General features: G+C 38.3%; 1 protein-coding gene across 2 annotated transcripts in view; it reads right to left on the bottom strand.

Annotated features, from left to right (window-relative positions):
• Positions 1–6232: 6232 nt before the first annotated feature.
• Positions 6233–25018, bottom strand: part of reep3b (receptor accessory protein 3b) — a 41932-nt gene continuing 23146 nt past the window's right edge. For both annotated transcript variants that reach the window (XM_030755305.1, XM_030755304.1), the window contains 6 exons: positions 24605–24681; positions 22930–23050; positions 22692–22805; positions 16264–16426; positions 8675–8808; positions 6233–8469 (listed from right to left, as the gene is read on the bottom strand). In XM_030755305.1, the coding sequence (XP_030611165.1) occupies positions 8398–8469; positions 8675–8808; positions 16264–16426; positions 22692–22805; positions 22930–23050; positions 24605–24681 (681 nt within the window). In that variant the 3' untranslated portion in view covers positions 6233–8397. The remainder of the gene's footprint in view (positions 8470–8674; positions 8809–16263; positions 16427–22691; positions 22806–22929; positions 23051–24604; positions 24682–25018) is intronic.

The raw sequence follows: 25018 nt of genomic DNA, 5'->3' as shown, positions 1-25018 counted from the left end.
AACCATTTGGAAGACTGATGTCCAGTGCTGTGAAAAAATTATTTGCCCCCTTTCAGATTTCTTATTTTTTATTCTTTGCATATTTGTCACATTTACATGTTTCAGATCATCAAACAAATTTTAATATTAGACAAAATCCATTTTTTAAATGATCATTTCAATATTTAAGAGGAGAAAAGCTGTCCAAAGTCCTATGAATTTATCAGCGAGAGAGTAATAATCATGGTCTCAGTATAAGAAAAAATAATTAATAATATCAATATAAGGACTCACAAATGTCAGTAAATAGATGCTGAAACCATCAGAATGGACGTGAGGGAATGAACAAAGAAGTGGACAAACTAGAGAGACAAATATGTTTGTCCCTGAAAAAACTGACCACAACCAAGAGCGAGGACTCAGGAGAGAACAAAGTCCCAGGATTTCATTTGTTTCTATTGGCTGGCAAAAACAGGACACAATTGTAAGTTAATGAACACATGTACCTCGCATAAGCATAAATGTCGACAATGATGTCAGCCACTTGCATAGGTTACATCCTAAGATTCAGCACAGAAGTCTAAATCAGCCCTAAGGCTTTGGGACTCCAGCAAACCACAGTGAGAGCCATTAGCTACAAATGGAGAAAACTTGGAACAGTGGTGAACCTTCCCAGGAATGGCCATCATAGCACATCGACTCATCCAGGAGGTCACAAAAGAACGCAGAACATTATCTAAAGAAATGCAGGCCTCACTTGTCTCAGGTAAGGTCAGTGTTCATGATTCAATAATAAAGAAAGGACGGGGCATCCATGGGAGAGTCTCAAGGCAGAAATCACTGCTGACCACAAGGAACACATAAGCTTCTCTCACATTTGCCAAAAAACCCCAAAACACCTGGCATAAAACTAACAGAACATTTCATAAAAGAACATCATACCAATAGTCAAACGTGGTGGTAGTATGATGGTCTGGAGCTACTTTGCTGCTTCAGGAAATCTTGCAGTAATTGATGGAACCGTGAATTCTGTTATCGACCAGAAAATCCTGGAGTAGAGTCCAGCCATCAGTTCATACCCTGAAGCTCGAGCTCCCTTAGATTATCCAGCAGGACAATGATCTGAAAGTCAAAAAAGCTGTATCAAGGCTTCAGTGGCTTAGTCAAAGTCCAGACTTAAATCCAATTTAAATGTTTTGGCATGACCTTAAACAGGCTGCTCATGCTCAAAAACCCTCCAATGTCTCTGAATTGAAATTAAGAAAAGTGGGCCGCAGTAATGTGAAAGACTCACTGTCAATGAACACTCATGACTGATGCAGCTCATGCTGTCAAGGCAACAGTTATTAAGTTTAGGTGCCCCCCCCCCATCATTCTCCCAGTTATCATTTAAAAACAACAGTCTCTTTAAAGTCATCATCACATATGCCCAGGATATACAGAGGATTGAAACTGCTTTACTTAGGTGGAAACATAAATCTGAAATTTTTGTCAGATATCAAAAATTGTTTGATGAGCTGAAAAAAATTTAAATTGATGGTCCCTGCGCAACTACAACGAGAGCTTGGTCCGCATTGCTGGCCATAACTTGGACTTGTTTCCTGTGGGTGTTGGAGAGATTATATCTCTTGGCTGGTTTGGGAACGCCTCGGTTTTTCCCGGATGAGCTGGAGGAGGTGGCTGGAGAGAGAGCGAGAGCTCTGGGCTTCTCTCTTTAGGCTGCTGCCCAGCCCTGGATAAGCAGGAGAAAATGGATGGATGGATGATCTGAGACATGACAAATAAACAAAAGAAAGAAAGGGGGCACATAGCTTTTCTGTACTTTGGAAGGCAGAAGACTTCACTCTGCTCTGTGTTTTACTGAACATTTGTGTTGAATAGAATAGAATGCCTTTATTGTCATTATACAGGATGTACAATGAATGAGTGAGAGCTGTCAAGGGTTTCACCAACGTGAGGTTTAAAGGCCATTTCAGGTACCTTCACTAACTGTAACCAACATTTACATGTTGTATGTTTGAGCTTCATATGTTATGCTGCCATTTACTGGTACATAAAAAATAATAAAATATTTGATGGTCTAATAATGAAAAGCGTCCAGTGTTTCCCTAAAAAAAAACAACATTAAAGCAGGGCTTTGTGAGGTCAGACATTTTTGCCAATAATGGCACTGAAAAACTACTCAGTGTACCTCTTTCATCTGTATGTTAAATATTATCTAAAGACAAACAGGTTCACAAATGTCCCACTTAAAAAAGTTCTGAAAGAAGCCAAATTTTAATTTATCCTAAGTGCCATGGTTGTGGTATAGAATTGCTAACACTGCTTGTCAGAGATTTAAAGGCTAAGGCTTTTTGAAGCATTAAAATAAAACTGCAGACATCAGATCCAAATTTCTGTTGAAATCCATTCTGTAAGTTTTCTCGAAGGCCCGCAGCCTCCTTTCCACATGGATACTAGATACCTGATCACATCAGGATGTTCCCCTCATTTCTGTTTCCCTGCTGGAGGTAGATGCTGAAACTTTCAGAACTATCTTGCTTCCCATCAGCCTGTGAAGGAAGCAAGATTTCATGTTGGTATTTTGACAGGATCTGATTCTGAACCAGTGTTCATTTTTTTCCCCTTTACATCCTGCAGCTTAAAACATACAAGATGTGGTAACAAAACAATTAGATGCACAAATACGTGCATGTAGTGAAACTCAGTCTCTGCATTTATCTCATCACATGGAGGGGGCCACTCCCCTTAGGGGAGGTGTTTGGTAGGAGATATTTATTGAAGTGTAAAAGGCAAATGCATTCAATAATGACTTGTCAACAAATGTCTATTTTTACACTTTCATGCAAATTCCAGCGAGAATATGATGCCTAGTTTGCGCTGCTTTAACTTTACAGCTGGGCTTCATTCAGGTGTTTTAGACTCTATGGTTTATATATATCAAAGGCATTCCTTCTGTATTGCACTTACAGGATACTTAAATAAAAAAATTGTGAAAATGTGGTGCTTACACCCAATTTGAACATAACCTGCTCCAGACTATGTTGAATACCACAGTGATCCAGCCAAGTACAACTGTTGTATTAAATGTGCTATATAAATAAACTTGAATTGAGTTGAAGCAAAAAGATTTGTGACAATGAAAACTGACGTTAAGGTTAGCAAGCATTACTCTTGCTTCGTAGTACCCTTCAGAGGAGGACAGTAGAGTGTTTTCACTTCACCATACTGTGTGCAGAAGAGTCCTCTCTGCCTTTATTGGTTTACTCAGGGATCCATTATACAGCTAGAGTTATTTGTTGGGACGCAGATAGTGTATCCAAAATGCAGCATTGGGTGACATCCACTGTGCACTTTCTTGAAAAATCAACAATTGTGTCGGCTGGTGTAATAAGTTCTGTTGTGTCAGACCTCGTAATGTGAACCCAGCTTGCTGTTACACCAGTGGTATTTGGGGGTTCAGTGTCTTTGCCAATTAGTGGACAACACAAACTTCTGATCCACAGCTGGAACTCAGTCATGAAGCATGATGCATTAAGCTCTTGTTAAAGATGTGAAATTTTAAGTTTACACCAAAATTGTATGTGAAAACATCTGAAATTGGACTTTTCTTCTGTACTGTTGCTATAGTGAGTGAGTATAGTAGTTTGGACCCTCAGCCCACAATCCTAGCAGATCAGCTGACCTCAGTGCTTGCCCAAATTAGCTAATGTCTCAGCTGTTACACTTCTGCACATCCAGCTGGTAAATCTCTTTTAAGCTCCTTTTTGTTCACAGTGGCTGGAAGCTGCTTTGCAGCAAACCTCCACCTCCTGTGTCTGACTTAATCAGTGGCAAATCTGTTGTCACTGATTTCTTCCCGGTCCTGTGCCATGTCTTGCTGCTGCAGTTGGAGGCTGGGAAATGTGGTCTCCCTGCCTTACACCTGCATGAGTAGAAGGGTAGGGAGGCCCCAGAACATAAACATACTAGAAAATACAAATGAAACCACATAGAAATAACTCTTCTTTTAACTATATTGGTCTTGACTGAAACAATTATAGTAGGACACCATGAGTGCATTTGATCCCTGAGACATGGACGTTTGATAAATGCAGAGGTTGTATACCTTAGCTTGCTACAACATCAGTGCCTGTTATGTTAAGAAGAGGCAGACTTTAAGAAATCTTGTGAACCATTGTTTAACCGCTTAAGTTTACATTAACCATAAGAATATGGAGATAAGTAGCCATGTAATGTAAAAATTAGGCTGTGAGTTCTTTTTCCTTCTGTGCTCCTCAATTTTTTTTAGAGTCACCACCTGTCACTGCCTTATACACACATCTAGACAATTAAACAATCACTGTGCACAGTGGATGGGATCTACCTGAAGCCTGTCAGCATCCAGTATTGGTTTTGTTGCAGTTCCCATATCAGACAGTGATCTATGAGCAGGGCATTTTCTAAATTGTTCCCCAGTAGAAAGCAGTAATACTGGGAAGGGGGAAAGCCTGTCTTTTTCAGCTTCTGCAGGACGTTTAGACGTGCTCTCTCTAAATAGACTCATCATTGTCACTGATGAGTCCACCACTGTTGTATTTTCTGCAAACTTGATGAAGTGGTTTGAGCTGTGCTTGGCAATACAGTCATGTGTCAGCAGGGTGAACAGCAGTGGGCTGAGCACCCAACCTTGGGGGACACCTGCACTGATGATCCTGGGCTATTGCTGTCTTTTTGGGCAGCGGAGACTCAAGGTGGTTGTGTGGGTCATCTATCAGAAGGTCAGTGGATCAATCCCCGGCTCCTCCAGTCCATGTGTCAAAGTATCCCTGGGCACGATACTGAACCCTGAGTTGCCTCTATTGCATCCATCAGTGCAAGTATTAGATAAAGTGTTTAGGTATAGATAAAGTCACTATATGAATGTGTTAAAGTAAAGGTGCTATGTCCATTTACTGACAGACTGGGGCCTCTAAATGAGGAAATCCTAGTAGCCTCAAACACACCGACTCTAACTGGAGAGAAAATGCCACTTCTATGAAGACCTAAATGCCATAACAGAATAATAATACCCAAACTAATTAATTCATTACCAAGCTGCCTATTGCTATTTTTTCTTAGTTACTAATGTTAAACGTCCATGTGCATAAAAATGATACTGTATTCACTACTGCAGATACTGACTTTGAGTTTAAGAGGGAAAATAATAAACATGACAAGACTGCTTTTTGTTTTTTTAACTTTAGTGAGAATCAGACTTTAAAAATAAACACATTCTGGCTGCTCTAATTAAAAAAGTGACTCTGTGACAGCTCAGTGCAGATCCTTTATGAAAGTATGAAAGATTTCCTTTATTTGTGCTTGTGGCGGCAGAGCTGAACCAGTCTATTAGTGCTCTACTGCCTGTCCATTAAGCAGTCAGGATCCACGAAGAATAAGTTTCTTCAGTGACCTCCTCTCCCAAACAGCTGGAGATGTGTCCTGTTTGCAGCCAATCACAGATCCAGCCTTCCTGATCAGCTTATTCAGTCTGTTAGTGCCACCAGCTCCAGTACCGCTTCCCAGCAAACCACAGCAAAGTAGGGGAGACTGGGACTGATTGACTGACAGGTTTGCTGGCACACTGTTATTCTCCAGGCCACTGAAAGGTGCAGTCATAAAAATCTAATATTGAAATGTTTGCCCTCTTGACCCGATCACATCTATTTATTCAAACCAAGTACAAGTACAAAACATGACTTTGCTGAAATTATTGTATTCATTAATCATTTGTGAACATTAATGGTATCAGATTTTTTTTTTTTGAGATCTAAATCCTTCAGTGGTTTCACTATTTAAACTATCACATGAGAGAGAAATATGAGAGTGCTAAGTGTGCCAACCAGCCCTGCTTTCCCCTATACTTTGCTTGAAACATTTTGCTGCAAATGTTAAAGGTTCTTAGTTTCCTTGGGACATTCAAGGTTCTATGTCCCAAGGAAACTAGTCTTGTAGTCAGCCTCTGTGTTGGTCTTCCAGTTCAGTCTGTTGTCAATGTTGACACTCAGGTACTTGTATTCCCTACAATCTACTCCAACATAACTGAATATTTAGTTAGATGAAGGCATCCAAGTCAAGTACAAGTCATAAAAAGTGTTCCCTTTATCTGTGTATACATTGTACATGTCTAGAATTAAGTGCTGTATATTCTCAGCAGCAGTACTACTACTACTACTACTACTACTACAATAATAATAATAATAATAATAATAATAATAATAGACAGACCACATGATTTGTTGCTCTGACTGTAATCAGGCATATTTTATTTTATTACATTGAAAATTATAATAATAATAATTCACACACCAGATGAAACAACCCCAGCCACACGCTTTGTGTGGGTACATAAAGCTTTGGTGTCATTAGTCAGTTACAATCATTAAATGGACCCACTGATGTGAACAAGTTTGGCTTGTTGCATCACAGCAAAGGACAAACAAGAAAATGACTGCTTTAGGACAGACATCCTGCTGAACCAGAAGCACTCTGACATATTGGAAGGAGAGCGTTTCTGCCAGAGAAACGATAAAAATATAAACCTCTCTCCCCGCAACATAGCAACTGCACAAGGAATCTTCTGCAGCCTCCAATCAAGCTGCACAACAAGCCACACTTTCAAATGCTATGAGGAGCTGTTAGTATTAGCATCTATCATCAAGAATGGTTAAGCCATCCCAAGCGGTGCACCTTCCCACAGCCAAGTAACATTATATAGCAAGAACAGCATAATGATAAAAAGGTTTAAGAGGAGGTATATGTGCAAAACATGTGGTTGCAATATAAAAGACCTTTTGATCATCACACACAAAACACAATCCAGAAAGCAAATCTTCAATGCCACTATGAAACAGCTTGAAATTTACAACCAAGGGTGTGATCAGGACACACAGAAATAAAAGCACAAGTAAAAAGCAGGAAATGAGAAGAGTAGGAGCTGCAGAACTTTGTAAATGCTGAAATGCTCTCACAGAAACCCAAAAGAATGATTCTCTTATTCAATTGTTTTTTCTACTTTTTCTATCTGTGTTCACCCCCTGCCCTCTGACAGAAGAGACAGTGCTCTCTAAATGAACTCAAGTGTTTCAGACTCAGTTCTGCACGTGATTCTTTCAACCCTGCTCTCTCCTAACATTCAAATGTTCATGTCTGAACTGTCAATGTTGTGAAAGGGAATGTTACTTTTAAGATATCCCTAAAACTGGTCTCCATTAGTACACTGAGCATCCAGAAGTCAAGAATCCAAAACTAGTAGCACAACTAGAAACAAGCTGATGAAATGGCTAAAAGGCAGCAGAAGCAAAACTAGTGCCATATTTGAGGTTGCTGAAAGAGTCTGCAGCTGAAACTAACAGCTGTCATAAAATCATAATTAGATGACTATTATATGGCAATAATAAAGACTTTGGATTTGTTAAAATGCATGAGGTTCGCCATTCCAAATATTAAAGCTAGTAAAGTTCAACATTTAATATTATACTCTGAGGACGGTGATGTGTCACTTTGAGCTAAAAGTCACAATAAACTCAATCCAACTGGGTGGGTCCATTTTTATATTACTCATAGTCACATAATCCAGAATGCTGCTAATAAAAACTGTATAATGTGTTATCAGATATTTGCGCTTGTTCTGCTGCTCTCACATCGACACATGTCTGGCTAAAGCTTTAAGAAGAGTCACGGGTTGAAGTAATTAATAAGGTATAATGTTTAAAATCAATATAATCAATAAAATCAATATATTTCATGTAAACATCTATGCAGAACATGTTTGCTTTTAGTGTCAAGCGATTCCAGCCAAGCACACAATAGTTGAGGCCCAGTCATATTTTGACTTGTTTGCCCCATATTTTGGTCTTTCCACAAGAAAAATAAATGATTGAACTAAAAAGACAAAGCAAAGGTCACACTGGTGGAGGCTGAACATGAACCAAAGCGATTTTCCACACTCTTACTGATGGTTTTCTCTTATGCCGTGAGGAATAACATCACGGGAAGTGATTAAAACTCTAGTGAAGCATGACTTACAGGTTATGTACTCCTCACAGAGGATGCCTTAGTAAGTGGCATGTGTTCTGTAATATTACACAAAACAGACAGCTATCTAAAATCTAAACTAGACACACATATGAAAAGGTCTACAATACTAATGAAAAACTAATAAAACACACATTCCACACCGAAGACATCATGTACTCCATCAGACCAAAGAAAAATAAAAGTCTGCTGAGAATAAGCTTTCTAGGAGCCACTGCTTGTAATAAATATGTCAGCAGAAAGGTAATCATCGAAGAGCTCAGCAGGGTGAAAAGTCAGAGCTGAAAAACCAGCTGACAGTGCCATCCACCAATCAGCAGAGGGCTCAGCTGTGTGTATACGTATGTGTCAGCAGTAATCTCTTCACATTCCATAGTTAACAGAGCTCAGTGCTGGTCTCTTCTTGCCTTTAAGCTTCAGTGATCCATAACGAGCCTGGTGACAAAATGTAAGTAATACACTCATGAATATGCTCATACAGTCGAGCGCTTCAGTGCAGTTGACTCTGAGACAAGGATTTTCCGCCAACACACACATACAATCTCCCCTACAGCAGTGCTCTTGTTTTATTCATATTTTTATGTCCATTTTCCCTTTCTGAGATATTTTTGTAGACAGAAGTATGGAACAGGACACTTACATCTTTGCGAACTCTGGATCGTGAGATCTTGACACTCTGCGATCGCCTCAGTCCTTTCTGACTGACAGCCTCGTCTTCAGAGAAGGTTGGCTCAGCCTCTTCATCTGTCCTTTCCTCAGGCTCATAATAGTACTCTGGAAAACAGACACATCAGCAATCACCAAAACACACAAATCAGCCATTATCATCATTGGAAAAACCATATTTGCACTTTTTATGAACATATAAGTAAAAAGTGTTAATACACATAAGAAAAACAAATGAACATGAAATCTGTGAAAGCCATCATGTTCACATAAAAAAAAAATGTTGACCATTTTCCATTCAAAACAAAGTAGGAGGAAGCAAATGCGTAATAATTCCTACCCCAATCTAGCTCATCTTATAGATCTGGTTTGATTATACAATCTGAAATATACGTATATACTATAAATAAATGCATATCTAACTCACAGTCTCTTCTTATATTATCTTTATACACTGACTACTATGCACATGCTCCTCATTGTTGACTTTCCACAGCTCATAACCCCTTCTCTGTCTGCAAACATTTTTTAATATTTTCTGGTAACAGATTCTTTCTTGCTTTTTTATGTTACCCCATATCTCCACACAGTAATTCAAATAAGATAAAACCATCAAACAGTATAAAATATGCAATGATTTCTGGTTCAGAATGTGCCTTTTTTTTCCTAACACAGTGACACTCTTTGCTATTTTTGCTTTTGCGTGTCTAATATTAGGCTTCCAGCAAATTTTATGATCTAACATCACACCCAGAAATTTATTCTCATATTACTCACCCCTTTCTACACATATATTATCTACCATTATTTGTACTTGATTAGTTACTTTTTGTTTTCCAAACCACATAACCTTTGTTTTCCTCAAACGTAATGACAATTTGATAATATCAAATCAGTGTTTCAGTGTATTTATATTTGTTGTGATTGCGTCTAAAGGCTGCTGTAAACTCACACCTTAACAAAGATGATTGTATCATCCCCAAATAATGCAAATTTTAGTATGTTTAAATCTCTACATATGTCATCTATGTAATTTTTGGGCCTAGCACTGACCCCTGAGGAACTCCACAATTTATATCCATCAAGTTTGATTTGTATTCACATATTTCTAAAAACTGCTGCCTGTTTCTTGAATAGCTGCTCAAAGAATTAAGTCCAACCCCTCTGATAATGTTGTCTATAAATATTCCTGCTGCATATCCTTTTTGTCAATAGAATTTGAGATTTCTTTAATTCTAGTAATGCCAAAGATGTTGATCTGTGTTTTCTGAACCCTTATTGGCTGTCAGTGATCAGGCTGTGTTTCTCAATTAAATCATCTAATCTCTAAAGAGTTTTTTTCCAGTATCTTAGAGAATGGAGAGAGCAAATAAACAGGCCTGTAATTTGTAAACTGGTGTCTGTCCCCTATTTTATATAAAGGTATTACTTTAGCTACCTTCATCTTTTGTTTTGGAAATGTACTGGTCTGAAAACACAAGTTACAGGTGTGTGTTAGTGGTTTTTAAATTTCTTCAATAGCTCTTTACTGCTGTCATATCAATATAACTCTAGTCAGTTGTTTTATTATTATTACATTTTTTAACAGTTTCTATGATTTATTTTCTTTCTACTGCTCTAAGAAAGTGAGGATTTCATCCCCCTAGGTTTCCCCCAATATTTGTCAAACCCATGTTTGACAAATATCCCATGTTTACAGAAAATTAATTAAAACCTATATCTTTCATCTCTTTTATAATTCTGTCATTTTTAATAAAATATTCAGGGTAAGCTGTATGAATTTATCAATCTCTAATAGTATTGTTTAACCTTTAATATTGTTTTTATTTTCTTTACTGTTTTATTATAATATTCCTTTTTACAAACCCTCATAATATTAGTTTATTTAATAGTTTTTATATTTACTCTCTTTTTTTTTAACAAATTGCCTGAAAACAGGCATTGCGTAGGCATTTTTCTCCCTTTAGTGATCTACTGATTGATTGTTTTTGACCACTACTGCATCGCCTTATTAAGAAAATTCTTGTCATATAATATTTTGAATATCTTTAAACATTTATCGTATGCTTTATTAATAGCATCCTCCTCATAAACCTCCAGTTGTTTTAATAATTCATTTTTAAGTGCATTAATTTTTTTCTTTTTTTTTTTCTCAACCTTTTCTTTTTGCCTCAATTCAGTTCAAGTCAATTTTATTTATAGCACTAAATCACAACAGTCTCCTCAAGATGCTTTATATTGTAAGGTAAAAATGGTACAATAATTACAAGAGAAAACCCAACAGTCAAATGAACCCGTGAGCACTTGGCGATAGTGGGAAGGAAAAACTCCCTTTTAACAGGAAGAAACCTCTGGCAGAACCAGCCTCAGGGAGGGGCAGTCATCTGCCATGACTAGTTGGGGTTGAGTGGAGGGAGACAGGGAAAAAACACACTGTGGAAGAGAGCCAGAGATTAATAACTAATTATTAAATGCAGAGTAGTGTATAAACACGTAAAGAGTGAAGAGAGGTGAGTGAAGAAGAAACACTCAGTGCTTCATGGGAACCCCCCAGCAGCCTAGGCCTATTGCAGTATAACTAAGGAAAGGTTCAGGATCACCTGATCCAGCCCTAACTATAAGCTTGATCAAAAAGGAAAGTTTTAAGCCTAATCTTAAAAATAGAGAGGGTGTCTGTCTCCGAAATCCAAACTGGGAGATGGTGCTGAAACCTGAAGGCTCTGGAACCACAAGTATGCCAGCAGTCTGATAGCAAAGTGCTGTATTGGTGTGATATGGTACTATGAGGCCCTTAAGATAAGATGGGGTCTGATTATTCAAGACCTTGTATGTAAGAAGAAGAATTTTGTCACCCTCTTAAAAATAATGGTCCAAGTAATTTTTTAACAAAAGTTTTAGGTTTGCCTAAATCAGTCAATAAATTTTCAATGTTTCAAGTGTTCAGGTCACCTAGACACACACACACACACACACACACACACACACACACACACACACACACACACGCACGCACACACACACACACGCACACACACGCTGTTTGTAGAATTGAACGAATTTAAGGTGTGAATGAGAGAGACAACTGCTCCAGCAGAGGTCAGCAGACACCAGTACTGCTGTCTCCCTCCTTGGCTCCCCTGCCATAAAAGTACAACAGCATAACCTCAGAAAAATCATTGTTAATAATAACATCTGCAGCTGTTTAGCAAATTGCAATCAGCTTATGATTACAGCTCATGCTTGTGCATCTTGTGCAAACTAGCCTTGGCTAAAAGACATAAAAGACATACACAAGACTGCCTTGCACTATTATGTTGCACTATTATATGTACTGTACGTGCTGTACACTTAAGTATCAGTATAATGACAACAAAGTTCATTTGGACTTGACAAATGAACAATGCCAGAAACAGTCCAAATTAATAAATTGTGAAGCCCCTGTGAAGCTGATTGCCAAAACATCACAACTACAGTGCAGCCCCAATGCTCTAATGCTGCCCGTGACAACAGGAGCTTCCTGCATCCTCTGTGTCATCCTCAGATTTTTGGAGGGATATCTATTGTTGAGGTTCTGGTTACCATGCAAATGTAGCATTATTAATAGCAAGTATTAACAATATGGTGAAAAGAAATAACTGAGCAGTCTCTCGTCCATTATATCTTGAGAAATGGATGTTATAAGAAGTCACCAGTAATAATCCAGTGTGACAACGAAGAAAATAAACAGTTAAAAATGTCAGAAAAAGAGCCGGAGTAACTGTAACAGGCTACATGGGCCTGATATCTGAACAGCAGTGTAATTTCTATTTATTCTGGTTTTAGCTCCCACTAATGTTGTCAATGGCATATTGGAGTCTCTGAGAGCTCCCCTTGTACTGTCCAGAGCTGAAAGCTACTCTCTCTCCCATTCCCGTTTCAGACAGAAGAGGCTGGAATAAGACACAGACCAGCTCACAATTCCTATTCCCACACAAGAACAAAAAACAAACAAAAAAACTGAACACTATATGCACATGCATATAGTGTACATGCATGTGCATATAGTGTATGAGCATACAGTGTAACACAAAACTTCCTTTTAACAGGAAGAAACCCCTGGCAGAATCAGGCTAATTTCCTGCTCTCACGTTCAATTCAATATTAGACCCCAAACTGTTTGATATTTTGAAGAATCAGATTTTATCCAACTTACAGATTTTTTACAATTCAGATGAAATTCCATGGGACATTTCAATCTGACTTAGGCAACTTTTACTGTATGTTGTAAAACAGCTAACTGATCATCTGCAGAGGAATTATTTGGCTATGCACCACAGGCTTTTAAGGTGGCAGTAATTAACCTATTACTTAAAAAGCCAACACTTGACTCAGCTGTCTTAGGTCATTATAAGCCAGCTTCAGTTTATCTAAAAAAAAAAAATCTTGAAAGAGTAGTTGTAAAACAGCTAACTGACAGTAGAGAAACAGCATTAGTGAAGGTTACAAATGATCTTCTTATGGCCTCTGACAGTGGACTCATCTCTGTGCTTGTCCTGTTAGACCTCAGTGCAGCATTTGATACTTTTGATCATAACATTTTATTACAAAAATTAAGCATGCCATTGTATTAAAGGTACTGCTCTCCAGTGGTTTGAATCATATTTATCTAATAGACTCCAATTTGTTCATGTAAATGGGGAGTCTTCTTCACACACTAAGGCTAATTATGGAGTTCCACTAGAACCATGGAGTAAACAATGACCTGCCCATTTAATGGAGTTGCTAGAACCAGTTGCTAGAACCAATTCTATTTATTTAAAGGTAGCGCCGTTGTGAAACGGTTGCATGACCTCAGACATCTGTCCCCCCCCCGGATGGATGTTCTGTTAACTGCAATTTCCCCATTTGTGGGACTAATAAAGGCATTCTTGATTCTTGATTCTTGATTCTTACACTATACATGCTTCCCTTAGGCAGTATTACTAGAAAACATTGCATACATTTTCATTGGTATGCAGATGATACCCAGCTTTATCTATCCATGAAGCCAGATCCATCCATCCATCCATCCATCCATCCATCCATCCATCCTCTTTCAATGCACATATCAACCAAAAATGTAGCACTGCTTTTTTGCATTTGCACAATATTTCTAAAATTAGAAACATCCTATTCTATTGTAATTCATTATCAGGCTGTCCTAAAAGCTCCCTGAAAAGCCTTCAGCTGATCCAAAATGCTGCAGCCAGAGTACTGACAGGGACTAGAAAGAGAGCAGATTTCAGACTGCTGGCTTATTTGTGGTTCCTCGGATACTTAAGAGTAGAATGGGAGGCAGAGCCTTCAGCTTTCAGGCCCCTCTTCTGTGGAACTTCTGTAAAACTTTCCTTTTTGATCGAGCTTATAGTTAGGGCTGGATCAGGTGACCTGAACAATCCTTTAGTTATGCTGCTATATGCCTAGGCTGCTGGGGGGGTTTCCCATGATGCACTGAGTGTTTCTTTTCATTCACCTCTTTTTACTGTATTTACACACAACTCTGCATTTAATCATTACTTATTATTAATCTCTGGCTCTCTTCCACAGCATGTCTTTTGCCCTGTCTCTCTCCCCTCAGCTCCAACCAGTTGCAGCAGATGACTGCCCCTCCCTGAGCCTGGTTCTGCTGGAGGTTTCTTCCTGTTAAAAGGGAGTTTTTCCTTCCCACTGTCGCCAAGCGCTGCTCATAGTGGGATCATTTTGACTGTTGGGTTTTCTCTGTAATTATTGTAGGGTCTCTACCTTACAATATAATGCACCTTGAGGCGACTCTTTTTCTTAGTGTATAATCATTACTACAAATAATTTTTTCTTAGGTCTTCATGTATACATAGGAACTCATACTGTGCCGCCATATGCTTCCTTATATATCTGACTAGCATATAAGCTCTGCCTCCTGTTTTTTTGTCAGCGCCACTGTTTCAAAACCATATATCAAGCGAGGGTCTAACTACCATCTTGTAAACCTTCCCATTCATGTTTGCTGCTATCATGAATGCCCCCAAAATTACAAACTCCATTATATGTATTTCCAATTCACTGACTACAAATTCCAGTCTTGAATTGTTACATCCCTTTCATACACATACACACAATACTGTTAGTAGATCAATTCATTGATGGTTTGGCTATGCACATCAGATTTGTTGATAGTAAAAATAAATATGGAATGTCACCAGTTACTTTTTAAGTGCACTAAAAGGATGTCAGATATATGAATGTCCTCCACAGCAGTGAGAAGCACACGAAAAAACAGTTGTTAGATATAAACATCTCTCTTCCCTTGCCTGTCTTCATCTCGCTATAGCTCCTTCCTTTCTGGCTGAGCTGAATACATAATACATTCTTTCTTTCGGTATGCTAATACCAGCTACCAGTCTTTCTTCCTTACATTCACCCTTCCATCGCTTCTTCCAATTCACTTCTCTTCCATCCCCTACATCTCCATTCTCCTCCTATACATTCATCTTTGTCCTCTCCTCCTGTCTCTCTCCATGCCTCACCTACTGGCTGTATTTGTGCGCGCGTGTGTGTGTGTGTGTGTATATGAGAGATCACGAGAGAGAGACAGAGAACATGTCTTTGAAATTCCACTGGCATCCCGTGCAACCTTATCTCATCCCCTGTCTACTGGGAAGTCATCTCACACACTCTCACTTTACGCTGCAGAGTGCTTTCATTGAAATGCCAACCAGCCTGTAGTTCTCATCAAAAGGGACAAACACAGGGGGGAAAGTACAAAGGTAATAAGCGCATGTGGTTGTTTAACAAAGTCATAGTCTTCCCCTATTTATGCCTTATTATTAGGATTTTTTTTATTTGGTATTATTATTATGCACCGCAATTAAATAATTTTATCTTATTTATGACTTATTTATGTCAATCTTCATTAAATACTATTTTTATATTCAGGAAGTAGGCCTAATGCCAATCTCCACCCTAATGCCTAATTGCACACAGATAATAAAGTGAGAGCTCTACTTATAAGATAGTCCCATATCTATGGATTCTGAGTGGATGTTTATCTGCAAACACATAATAAAAAAAATTAACTATCACTGGAAAGAGTGTTACTGATCCACAGAGTGTTAATTAATGCCTTAATCTAGTCAGATTGTTGCAGATACAGTAACAGCAATCAACATAATGACATCAGGCTCTTTTTCCTGTCTACAGCACTGGGTGACCCTTTTAAAGGTTTGATCTGAAGGGGAAAAAAACATGTTTTTGAACAGCTGTGAGTATTATATTTGAGATTTCAATCCTGTAATAGCACAAAATTTGTTTCACTATGTTTCTCTTATTAAATTCTTTAATATGCAATGTGCTACTTGGACTCAATATGCTCTCATGATTATGTGGTCATAATTATAACAGAAACTCCAATTCTTAGTGCTGGACAAACTGGTGAAAACTATGCAAATAATAAGTAGACGTAGTAGATACTTAGGTATGTGCACTATTCACTCTTTTTTGTTTATTTTTTTTGTCACTGTAGTTTGAATGTGTGTGTGTGTGTGTGTGTGTGTGTGTGTGTGTGTGTACCATTTCCGTCAGTAGCGTCAGTGCTGCGAGACCTCCTGACAGCAGGGTTGGCTGAATGGGAGCTGTACTGGTACAGCTGGTTTCCTCTGTCGTCCTGCTGGTCTATCTGTGTGAGGTCATGCATACTCAGGCTACGCAGCTTCTCAGTGATGGCCCCCTGACCCTGCAGCACACACAATACTAAATATTACATCACAAGCAAACTGGAACTCTCAGAGATCAATGGGACAAACCATGCTGATGTAGTGTGTGAGTGACAATTCTAGCTTCCCACAACACCTAATCATACCATGATTATCTGAATTATCTGGTATTGTCTGTATACTTAAAATTAAAAAAAAAGTGTGGCTGTTCCATATTACAGGCTACAGTCATATAACTGAACTCTATTGAAAAATCTATCAGTTACTGTTACAGAAATTGCTTTTTAACTACTAAAAATTCCAAGCAAAGATATCCATGTAATTTTAACTAGTGTTAGTTCTCATTAAAGATATCTACAATTTCTCACTAGTCAAAATGTTAATTCTGATAGCAATAACTCATTTTATATACGCAGACATGCCTCTGTAGTTAGAAATGTAAAATAAAGTAAAGGTGCAATTAGCCAACTTGATAGGGATTATCCAGTAGCAGACCAATTCAATGATATGAAAAATTAAGTTTTTGTGGTATTGAACATGTTTTGGCACCACCTAGGAGAGGAGATAATGATTTGTTACTAAAGAGAAAAGAGACTTTATGGATATTTTCCTTACAGACATTGGCACCTAAAGGATACAACGATAAACATGCTAAATGTAATGTTATAGTTTCCTCATGATTTTATTTTTTTGTAGGAGGCATTCTGTTCTGTATGTTATTTGTACAACTTGCTGTGTTTTTGTACTCTTTGAGTACTGTATATAGTCAAGTTAAATGAAAGGACAGTATACACTAGTGATAAACATAAATTCTATACTTGTGTTGTTAATAGATCTAAATTGTGTGTAGAATGTCAGCTGAATGCCCCTGAATTCCTCTTTTGATGTGTGTATATAACTGACAATACATGAAGTGATTGTTCATTGTCTTAAAGGCCTTATGGATGTTTTATCATGAAACTGATGTTTTTATTAGTCTCATTTTTTGATTATTAGCAATAAACACGTGTGAAGTGTTCATCAGTTAGTATTCTGTCATTGGATATTGAATTCTACCTGCTGGAGCAGATGTGCAGGTGAGAATACCAGGAGACAAGAAACCTTTTGCATAAAAGGACAAGTTCACATGTTTTTCAAGTCTCTAAATCAACAATCAGGAACTCAAACACTGAAATAGGCTTTGCTTCCTGTAATGATTCTCCTTGTTCATACTAGCCACTAAATGATCGCTTCCCAATGAGGTTTCTGTGTAATTAATAGGGGCAAATCCTACAGTCCTCCTTCCCACAGCTATAATAACAACAGGCTTCAGCACTCTAACGCTATGTTTCCAATGCAACTCGATAACTAATAACTATTGGACACACACAATTATGTTGACAAGGACACACTTATTGTGAATAATGAAATACAGAAAATATTCAGGTTATGGATGTCATGATGAAGACGGTGCCACAAAAACATTTCACAAAAAACCAACAGCAAAAAAGTAACAAACAAGTGAAAAAAAATGGCTAGTATATATAGGCTAGTATATACAGTATACAACATTATATTAGGGCCAATGTAGGTTAAAAAAAATCTAATTTATTTGGCAAGAAAAAAAACTTGAATATTCTCAAAATCCTCAAGTCATATATTTGCAATGAAAAATACAGAACTGTTCTTCCCTATAGATGTAATCACCAATACAAACTGTCCTGCATCTGTCCACTGTTAAGCAGTATAATTTGTTGAAGCTATAATACACTATAATGAAAGAAGTTTTTGATATTCATTTATTTTTTGTTTGTTTGTTTTGTTGGGGGGGGGGGGGGGGGGGGGGGGGTTAAACATACAAAGCCCCTAATATGTTCTTGTTAAAATGAAATTAAGGTTTCAACAGGGGTTAAAAAATACTCAACACAGTAGGGGATATAAGTGAAATAAAGAATTAAATAAAGAAATAGCAGGTTGTAAATAATGAGTGAAATGAACTTGCAAGCACCATTGAGTTGATGTCTTAAACAAAAGGAAAATCTAATTAAAACTGATAATTTTCAAATAGCAGGTCTGGTAAAAGAACACACATGGATAAAAATCAAAGGGTAGGTAGCATGGCAGCAATGGACCACTGTGCTGTATGAAACAGAAGGTGAACATTCTGTCCATGCTGCTTACACTGACTGGTTTTTACCTCCCAGAGCAGCCTGCTGAAGCACAGAAACCCTGAAGACACAAGGATGTCAGTGCAGACAGAGAAAAAAAACAAAGGTCACAAGGAAGGAAGGAAGCATCCTGGTGCAGACAAATACTGAGGTTTTTAGCATTTCTAACAATAATGAAAAAGTCCAGTAGAGGTCTGCAGTTTTTCCCACAGGACCCAAAACATTCACAAACCTGCATTTTAATGACCTAGAAACACACAATAAAGAATTCACAGTATGAATACATATTTAATGAGACTGAGGTGATAACAGGTCTGTAGTCACCTCTTTTAGATCCAGCAGTGATAGGGCACATGTCCAAACTACACAGTTTTCAAAGATTTGTTTCACCAACAAAGGGTTATCTGAGATGCGCCCCTCTACTCTAATTCCTGAACAGCGATTGGGTTCTCAGTCACTTTGAAAACCGAAGTAAATATTCTGCCTTCTTTTCAGGCCAGTGATGCTGTATTAGGCCTCATAAACACGAAAACCTAAAGGACACAGTTGAAACATTTTCATGATACAATACTGAGTTCTGTGCAAGAGAAAAGTGCTGATGTTTTTACAGGGTTTTCTACAACTTAAATGTCTCTGGAGCTTGAAAAACCTAAATGTATATTTGTTGCATGGCTGTGCTATCCTAAAAGCAGTAACAAGGAACAAACTTTTCCAGCGTAGGCCATGTTCAAACTGTAACTGCTTCATTTTTGAAAATTAGCAAAATGTTAACCAAGAGCTACTTGGATGACAAGAATTTATTCTGATCTACAATGGTATGCTTTGATATTATTTATGCATAGACTCGTGCTGTACAGGCATGTCTTACAGACAGAGACCTGGGTGATTTATGTCTCTTCTAAATTTGGACAAAACTAAATTAATGTTATGTGATTTGGCCCTAAAAATCTCAGAAACATGGTGTCTAATGGCTGCTCCTCCCTGAGCCCAGTTCTGCCGAAGGTCTCTTATTACCCAACTCATTTCACTGCGCAGCCACACAGACGGGCATTTTAGGAATAATTTCTCAATACAGTAAGGCACTTGAGAAACATAGCAATGAACATTTACATACACAAGGCATGCCAAATGGACATGTGGACAACATGGACAACAAGATCAGCAACGCCTGTAATTCGTATTCATGTTGTAGTTACTTGTAATCAGAGGTAATGTGTCTGTTTTATTCTGAAAAGGGGTCAGGTCATATAATCATCATATAATGATTTCTTTTTTTGTTGTATTTCTTAGTTTTATTATTTTCTTAATGCTTCATGTCCACACATATCTGGCCTCTTCTGCACTGTAGTCCCAGAGGAAGAATTTTGCTTTATGCTCTGTGAAACTGACAAAAAAGCAGCCTTGAATTGTAAATTTGGTGGTGCATATGGTTGCCTGAAATGTTGCTTTCTCACTCTGTAAAATCCCATTCTAGGCAGCCATGGTGTAAATGCTGAGATGCATTTGTAAAGGAAATCACGGCTCCAGGCTCAGCTGAAATCTTTTAAAGTGTTCTCTGAGCTGTTTTGTTCAGACAGATTGATTTTATGTGCAATACAGATGGTTTTATTGTACAAGCAAAGGTTAATCAAATTCCCACTAAAACACAAGAAGCCTTTAAAGGACCTGAAAAAGCACTGTTACTAACCCTGTGATGATAAAACATGCATGGAGAGGAAAGAAGAGAGAGGCACAATTCTTCCAGATCTGATGGGGCAGCTTATGCCTGCAAGAGTCCCTGTCTATCCTTAGACGCCGAGAAAGAAAAGAAGGCTGTCTACAGTCACAGGGAAAACTGCACAAGGAACAGCAAAAACTAGCCTTGGTGACTAGCTGTGTATAAATATTTCATCAAGGGTTTAAGCTGTCACTTGAGAAAGCCAAAAGAAAAAAAGAAGTTAATTTAAACTTGAGAAAAAGAATTGTTGATGTTTAGAAAGCAGGAAATGGATACACAAGTGTCAAGAACTAGAGTGAGAAATATCAAGAAATTCAAAGAGTGCTAAACAGTACAGAGCAAGCCTGGCAGGAAGGTAGGAAGCAAAACATTTCAAACACTCTGGAAAGAAAACAAGTGAGAGATGTGCCTAAAGACCCCAGAACAACTGCCAAGACACTAGTGAATGACTCAGCCAAGTCGGGAATTGTAGTCTCAAAGAAAACAATCACTAGAACCCTGCACAGGAGTGGACTGTGAGATTGCAGACCAAGAAAAACTGACGAGACACCTTCAAGCCAGAGTGAAGTATACTAAGAACAACCTGCAGAAAGATCATGCATATTGGAAGCATGTTCTTTGGTCAGATGAGATGAAACTAGAGCTCTTTGTTGAATAGAAAATGTTTATGTGTGGAGAAAGAAGGGAGAGGCATACAACCCAAAGAACACTGTCCCCATATTGAAACATGGTGGCGAGTATTATGTTGTGGGGATGCTTCAGTGCATCTGGAGCTGGGAATCTCAAAGTGGGAGGAATCATGAAGAAAGAAGAATATGTGAAGATTTTGGAAGTAGTCAGCAGCAAAACTGGATCTGGCTGTCACTTTATCTTCCAACACAACAACAACCCAAAACATACGTCACTCCTGGTGAAGAATTAACTCCAGAAGACCAAAGTGAACATTACTGACTAGCCTGCACAAAACTCTTGACTTGGAGCCCATTGAAAATCCATGTGGTCAACTGAAGACCAAGGTCTCTGCCAGAAGACCATCAAATCTGGAGGAGCCTGAGAGATTTGCCAAAGCAGAATGGGGTGGGACTGCTCAGGAGACAGCGTGAGACTTGTTGAAAACGACAGATCACTGCATGCTGTTACCCAGCAAAAAAGATACATAATTGACTTCCTTGTTCTTTATTTTTTAAATGACATTTTCATAGGGGGGCTAATAATTCTGTCCACATCCATAGTTACCCACACTAGCTCAACTCACTTCTCTCCAACTGGAAATATGGATTGAGTGATTAAAGCAATCAGACCACAGTTTGAGCAAGATTACTAGTATTGCTTATTTTTTTAAAGAATGAATTTGCAGCTGATATATTGGAGCATATTTTTATTTGTTCTAATATTTATAGTATTATTTATTTTATTACCCCACCCTGGTGGGAAACGGGTATTGTTTTTGGTATGTTTGTTTGCTGACAAAATTGCAACAAAATTACATCCCTTGATCAGAAATGTTTTGCCATAACTGGGTCAAGCTAAAACAAAATTAATCCAGAAAATTAAAAATAAAAAACTTCCCTATCTTTGTCCTTCTGGTGTCAACGGACGTGCCAGCATGTCCAAATGACGTTGTCAATTTAAGATTTAAGAGCATGACTGAAAGGGTGGCGCTTAGCAAACATCATCCATGACAGCTTGTTTCCCTCAGGTAAACTAACCGAAACATTCCTGTACAAACATTAACAGGTATCAGTGACACACTAACTCTAAAACGTACCCATCCAGAGCTGACATCACAGCTCCAGAGTGCCGGCGTGTAGATCTTGTAACTTGACATGATTCATTGTGTTTAGCAGTGGATCCACACTGCTCAGGATTACCTCGGCAAAGTGAAGCCTGACAAGAGATCAGCTGGGCTTATCTGAATCACTCAGGTATTCACGCAATGCTGATGAAACCAGTTCAAATGCAATTTATTTATATTGAGTCTGCAGGGATAGCATCTGAAGGATAGCCAGGGGCTTTGGAGACATGCACACGAGCACATCACACATCGTCAGATATATCACATCATCAAGTGAAGATCTCTTACAGGATTGGCTATTGATTCATCTCCCATGCACTCATTCATGCACCAATGCTACAATGACTGTCTCTGACCTCTTACATCTGACTTAGCAAGCTAAATATAGACATTCTGTGCCCACAGGCTGAATCTGGCAAAACAATCTGCTGGATTTGTTTTACTGTACAAAATAGACAGAGGGAGCTGTTGCAGGCAAAGAGAGCTGAAGCTGACACAGAGCTGAAACAAAGTGAACACTGTGTCAGCCACGCTATCTGAAATAAAATTGTAATATTAATGCATTAGTGAAAAAAAAAACTAACAAGCAAAAAGAATAGAATAGTGAGTGGTTCAGAGACACTTGCCTTTACAGCTGCGGTGACTGCAGCAGTAGCTGCAATGCTCAGTCCCTGCTTGCCAAAGTTCACCATGGTCTCATAGCTTCTCTCTTTGGCCTGCACAATATAATCATCTATTTCCTAGAAGAAGACAATCAATTACATTTCTCTAGAACACAGTTTAATCAAGTAAAAAGCAGTGTGACTAACATTCTCAATGAGGAGAATGTTAGCGAGGTATATGTGGATGGATGAATGATCGTACCCTCTCTCTGGAGGACAACAGAGGATGCAGACACTTCCTGTAAATGAGACTTGCACCTCTGGTGTAGGGAGACAGCAGCCAGATCACAAAAGCTATCTTTATCTCATAGTACAGAGGAAACCTAGACATGGACACACACACACAGACACACACACACACACACACACACACACACACACACACACACACACACACACACACACACACACACACACACACACACACACACATGGGAGCATGTTAATACTAACCTTAACCCATGGTACATAATTGTCCTTTTCCACTGCAGGAACCAGTTTAACAAATATGCAGCCACTCCTGTTCTCCGCCCAAATTGTAAACTTTTTCTGTTGTGCACAGCTCTGCATGTTTTTTTTAATCCTTCAAAACTGTTGGACTGCATAGTTCCTTGACACATCCAAGCACTTGCTCTGACTTCCTGGAAAAAAATGCCAATCTGACATTCACACCCAAATTACATAATAGCCAGCTGTGTGGAGATGAGAGAAGAGGGAGATATTATACCTTGCTTAGCACCTTCTTTTTTTTTTTTTTTTCCTTTTCTACATATCAACCATGATCATCATTGCCTCATTGTCTAAAAATGTCTGTTCTTACAACCATTTTTAAACAATATTCTCTTTTCTCTTTTGTGACATGCTCTTCATTTTGTTTTCAAGTGTGATAATTCTAGACAACTTCTTGATTCCCCCTGTGGTCAGACTTTTCTCTTTTTAACTATACCTGAGTGAGAGGTGCCCTCTCTGCACCTCTCATTCAACATTATTCTATTTACTGATGAATCAAATTTGACAGTATGGTGAATTCATGTGCTGATAGGTCAGTAGCAGAGGTATGTATTTGCCTATGTAGAGTGAAGTAATATGATTAGCATTATACAAAGACGTGTTTACATGCAGTCCTCAAAAACAAGGAAATAAAAAAATCAACAGTGATGACACTATGTACAGGTTTAATGCTGATTAGTTGAAAAAAGTGGGCATAAACTAGAAAGGGGTGAATAGCAGAGTACACCATAATATTTCTCATTTCATTTGGCTAACTCAGTGGTCTGCCTCAACATATCAACATTAAGAACTGACTGTTCACTTTAGTCTGTTCAGCAAACTGGCTGGTGGGCTCCCAGATTGGGCAATTAGTAATGTGCAATGCTGTCTGCAGTACCCATGCATAGCTTTTTAAAATACTTCGCACACAAGTTCTTCCAAGCAACATGCCATAGTTCCAGGTTTAAACTGTCTCTGTGTCACATATATAATCACAAATTGACTCAATGATGTTGAATCAGGGTCTGTGGGCATCAGACCAACAGACAAGAATCTAACCCCTAAAAATCTTAACATTGTTCCTTGTAGCTGAAATAGCATAACAATCATAACAGAAGGGATAACCAAAATCAGGTTACGAATTGTTAAGTTCCTGCAATGGAAAAGGACTTTCCTCCACATTCACCCAACCCTCATCCTCATTACCACAAGTTCATTCTACCTACAAGACTAAAATTCCACATCAATATAATTCATTTCAGCAAGAAAATACTCGTCTTCCATTCCCACAGACAGAGAAGATATGAGAGGGCTGGTAACATTAAGAGGTTTAGATAATGTCTGAATAATTGCTGTGCATTTATGTTTAGTATTCATGAGGCACTTACCATGCCAGTGTTAGATCAGTAATGGTCTCTACTACAGTGTAGAGGGCAAATACAATCCAGTACATCATCCATCGCACCTATACACAAAAAAAGAAAGACAAAATAGCTTGAGTTATTGTTTTAAAGGAACCCTGACCATTAAGCATGTAGAACTTATTAACATTCAATTTAAACCTGACATAAAAATAATTGTAAATTTATAAAATTTGAAGAAAAAAAAATCCTTTATTCATAGGGTGCCCAGGGATCTAACTATCGGACAACCACTAGTGCTAATAGCCATGCCCACTTGCTAATTGTGGTAATAGCGAACAGTTCTGATAGCAAACCGGTGAAATTCTCAGGCCAGCACAGCACCAGGCGATCAACCAATGGCTAGAACCCTGGTGTCCATTTTTGTTTACAAGTTGACCT

Source organism: Archocentrus centrarchus, chromosome 19 (genome assembly GCF_007364275.1).
Source record: "Archocentrus centrarchus isolate MPI-CPG fArcCen1 chromosome 19, fArcCen1, whole genome shotgun sequence".
NCBI lineage: Eukaryota > Metazoa > Chordata > Actinopteri > Cichliformes > Cichlidae > Archocentrus > Archocentrus centrarchus.
The sequence above is the reverse complement of the archived record's forward strand: the minus strand, read 5'-3'. Positions and strand labels throughout refer to the sequence as shown.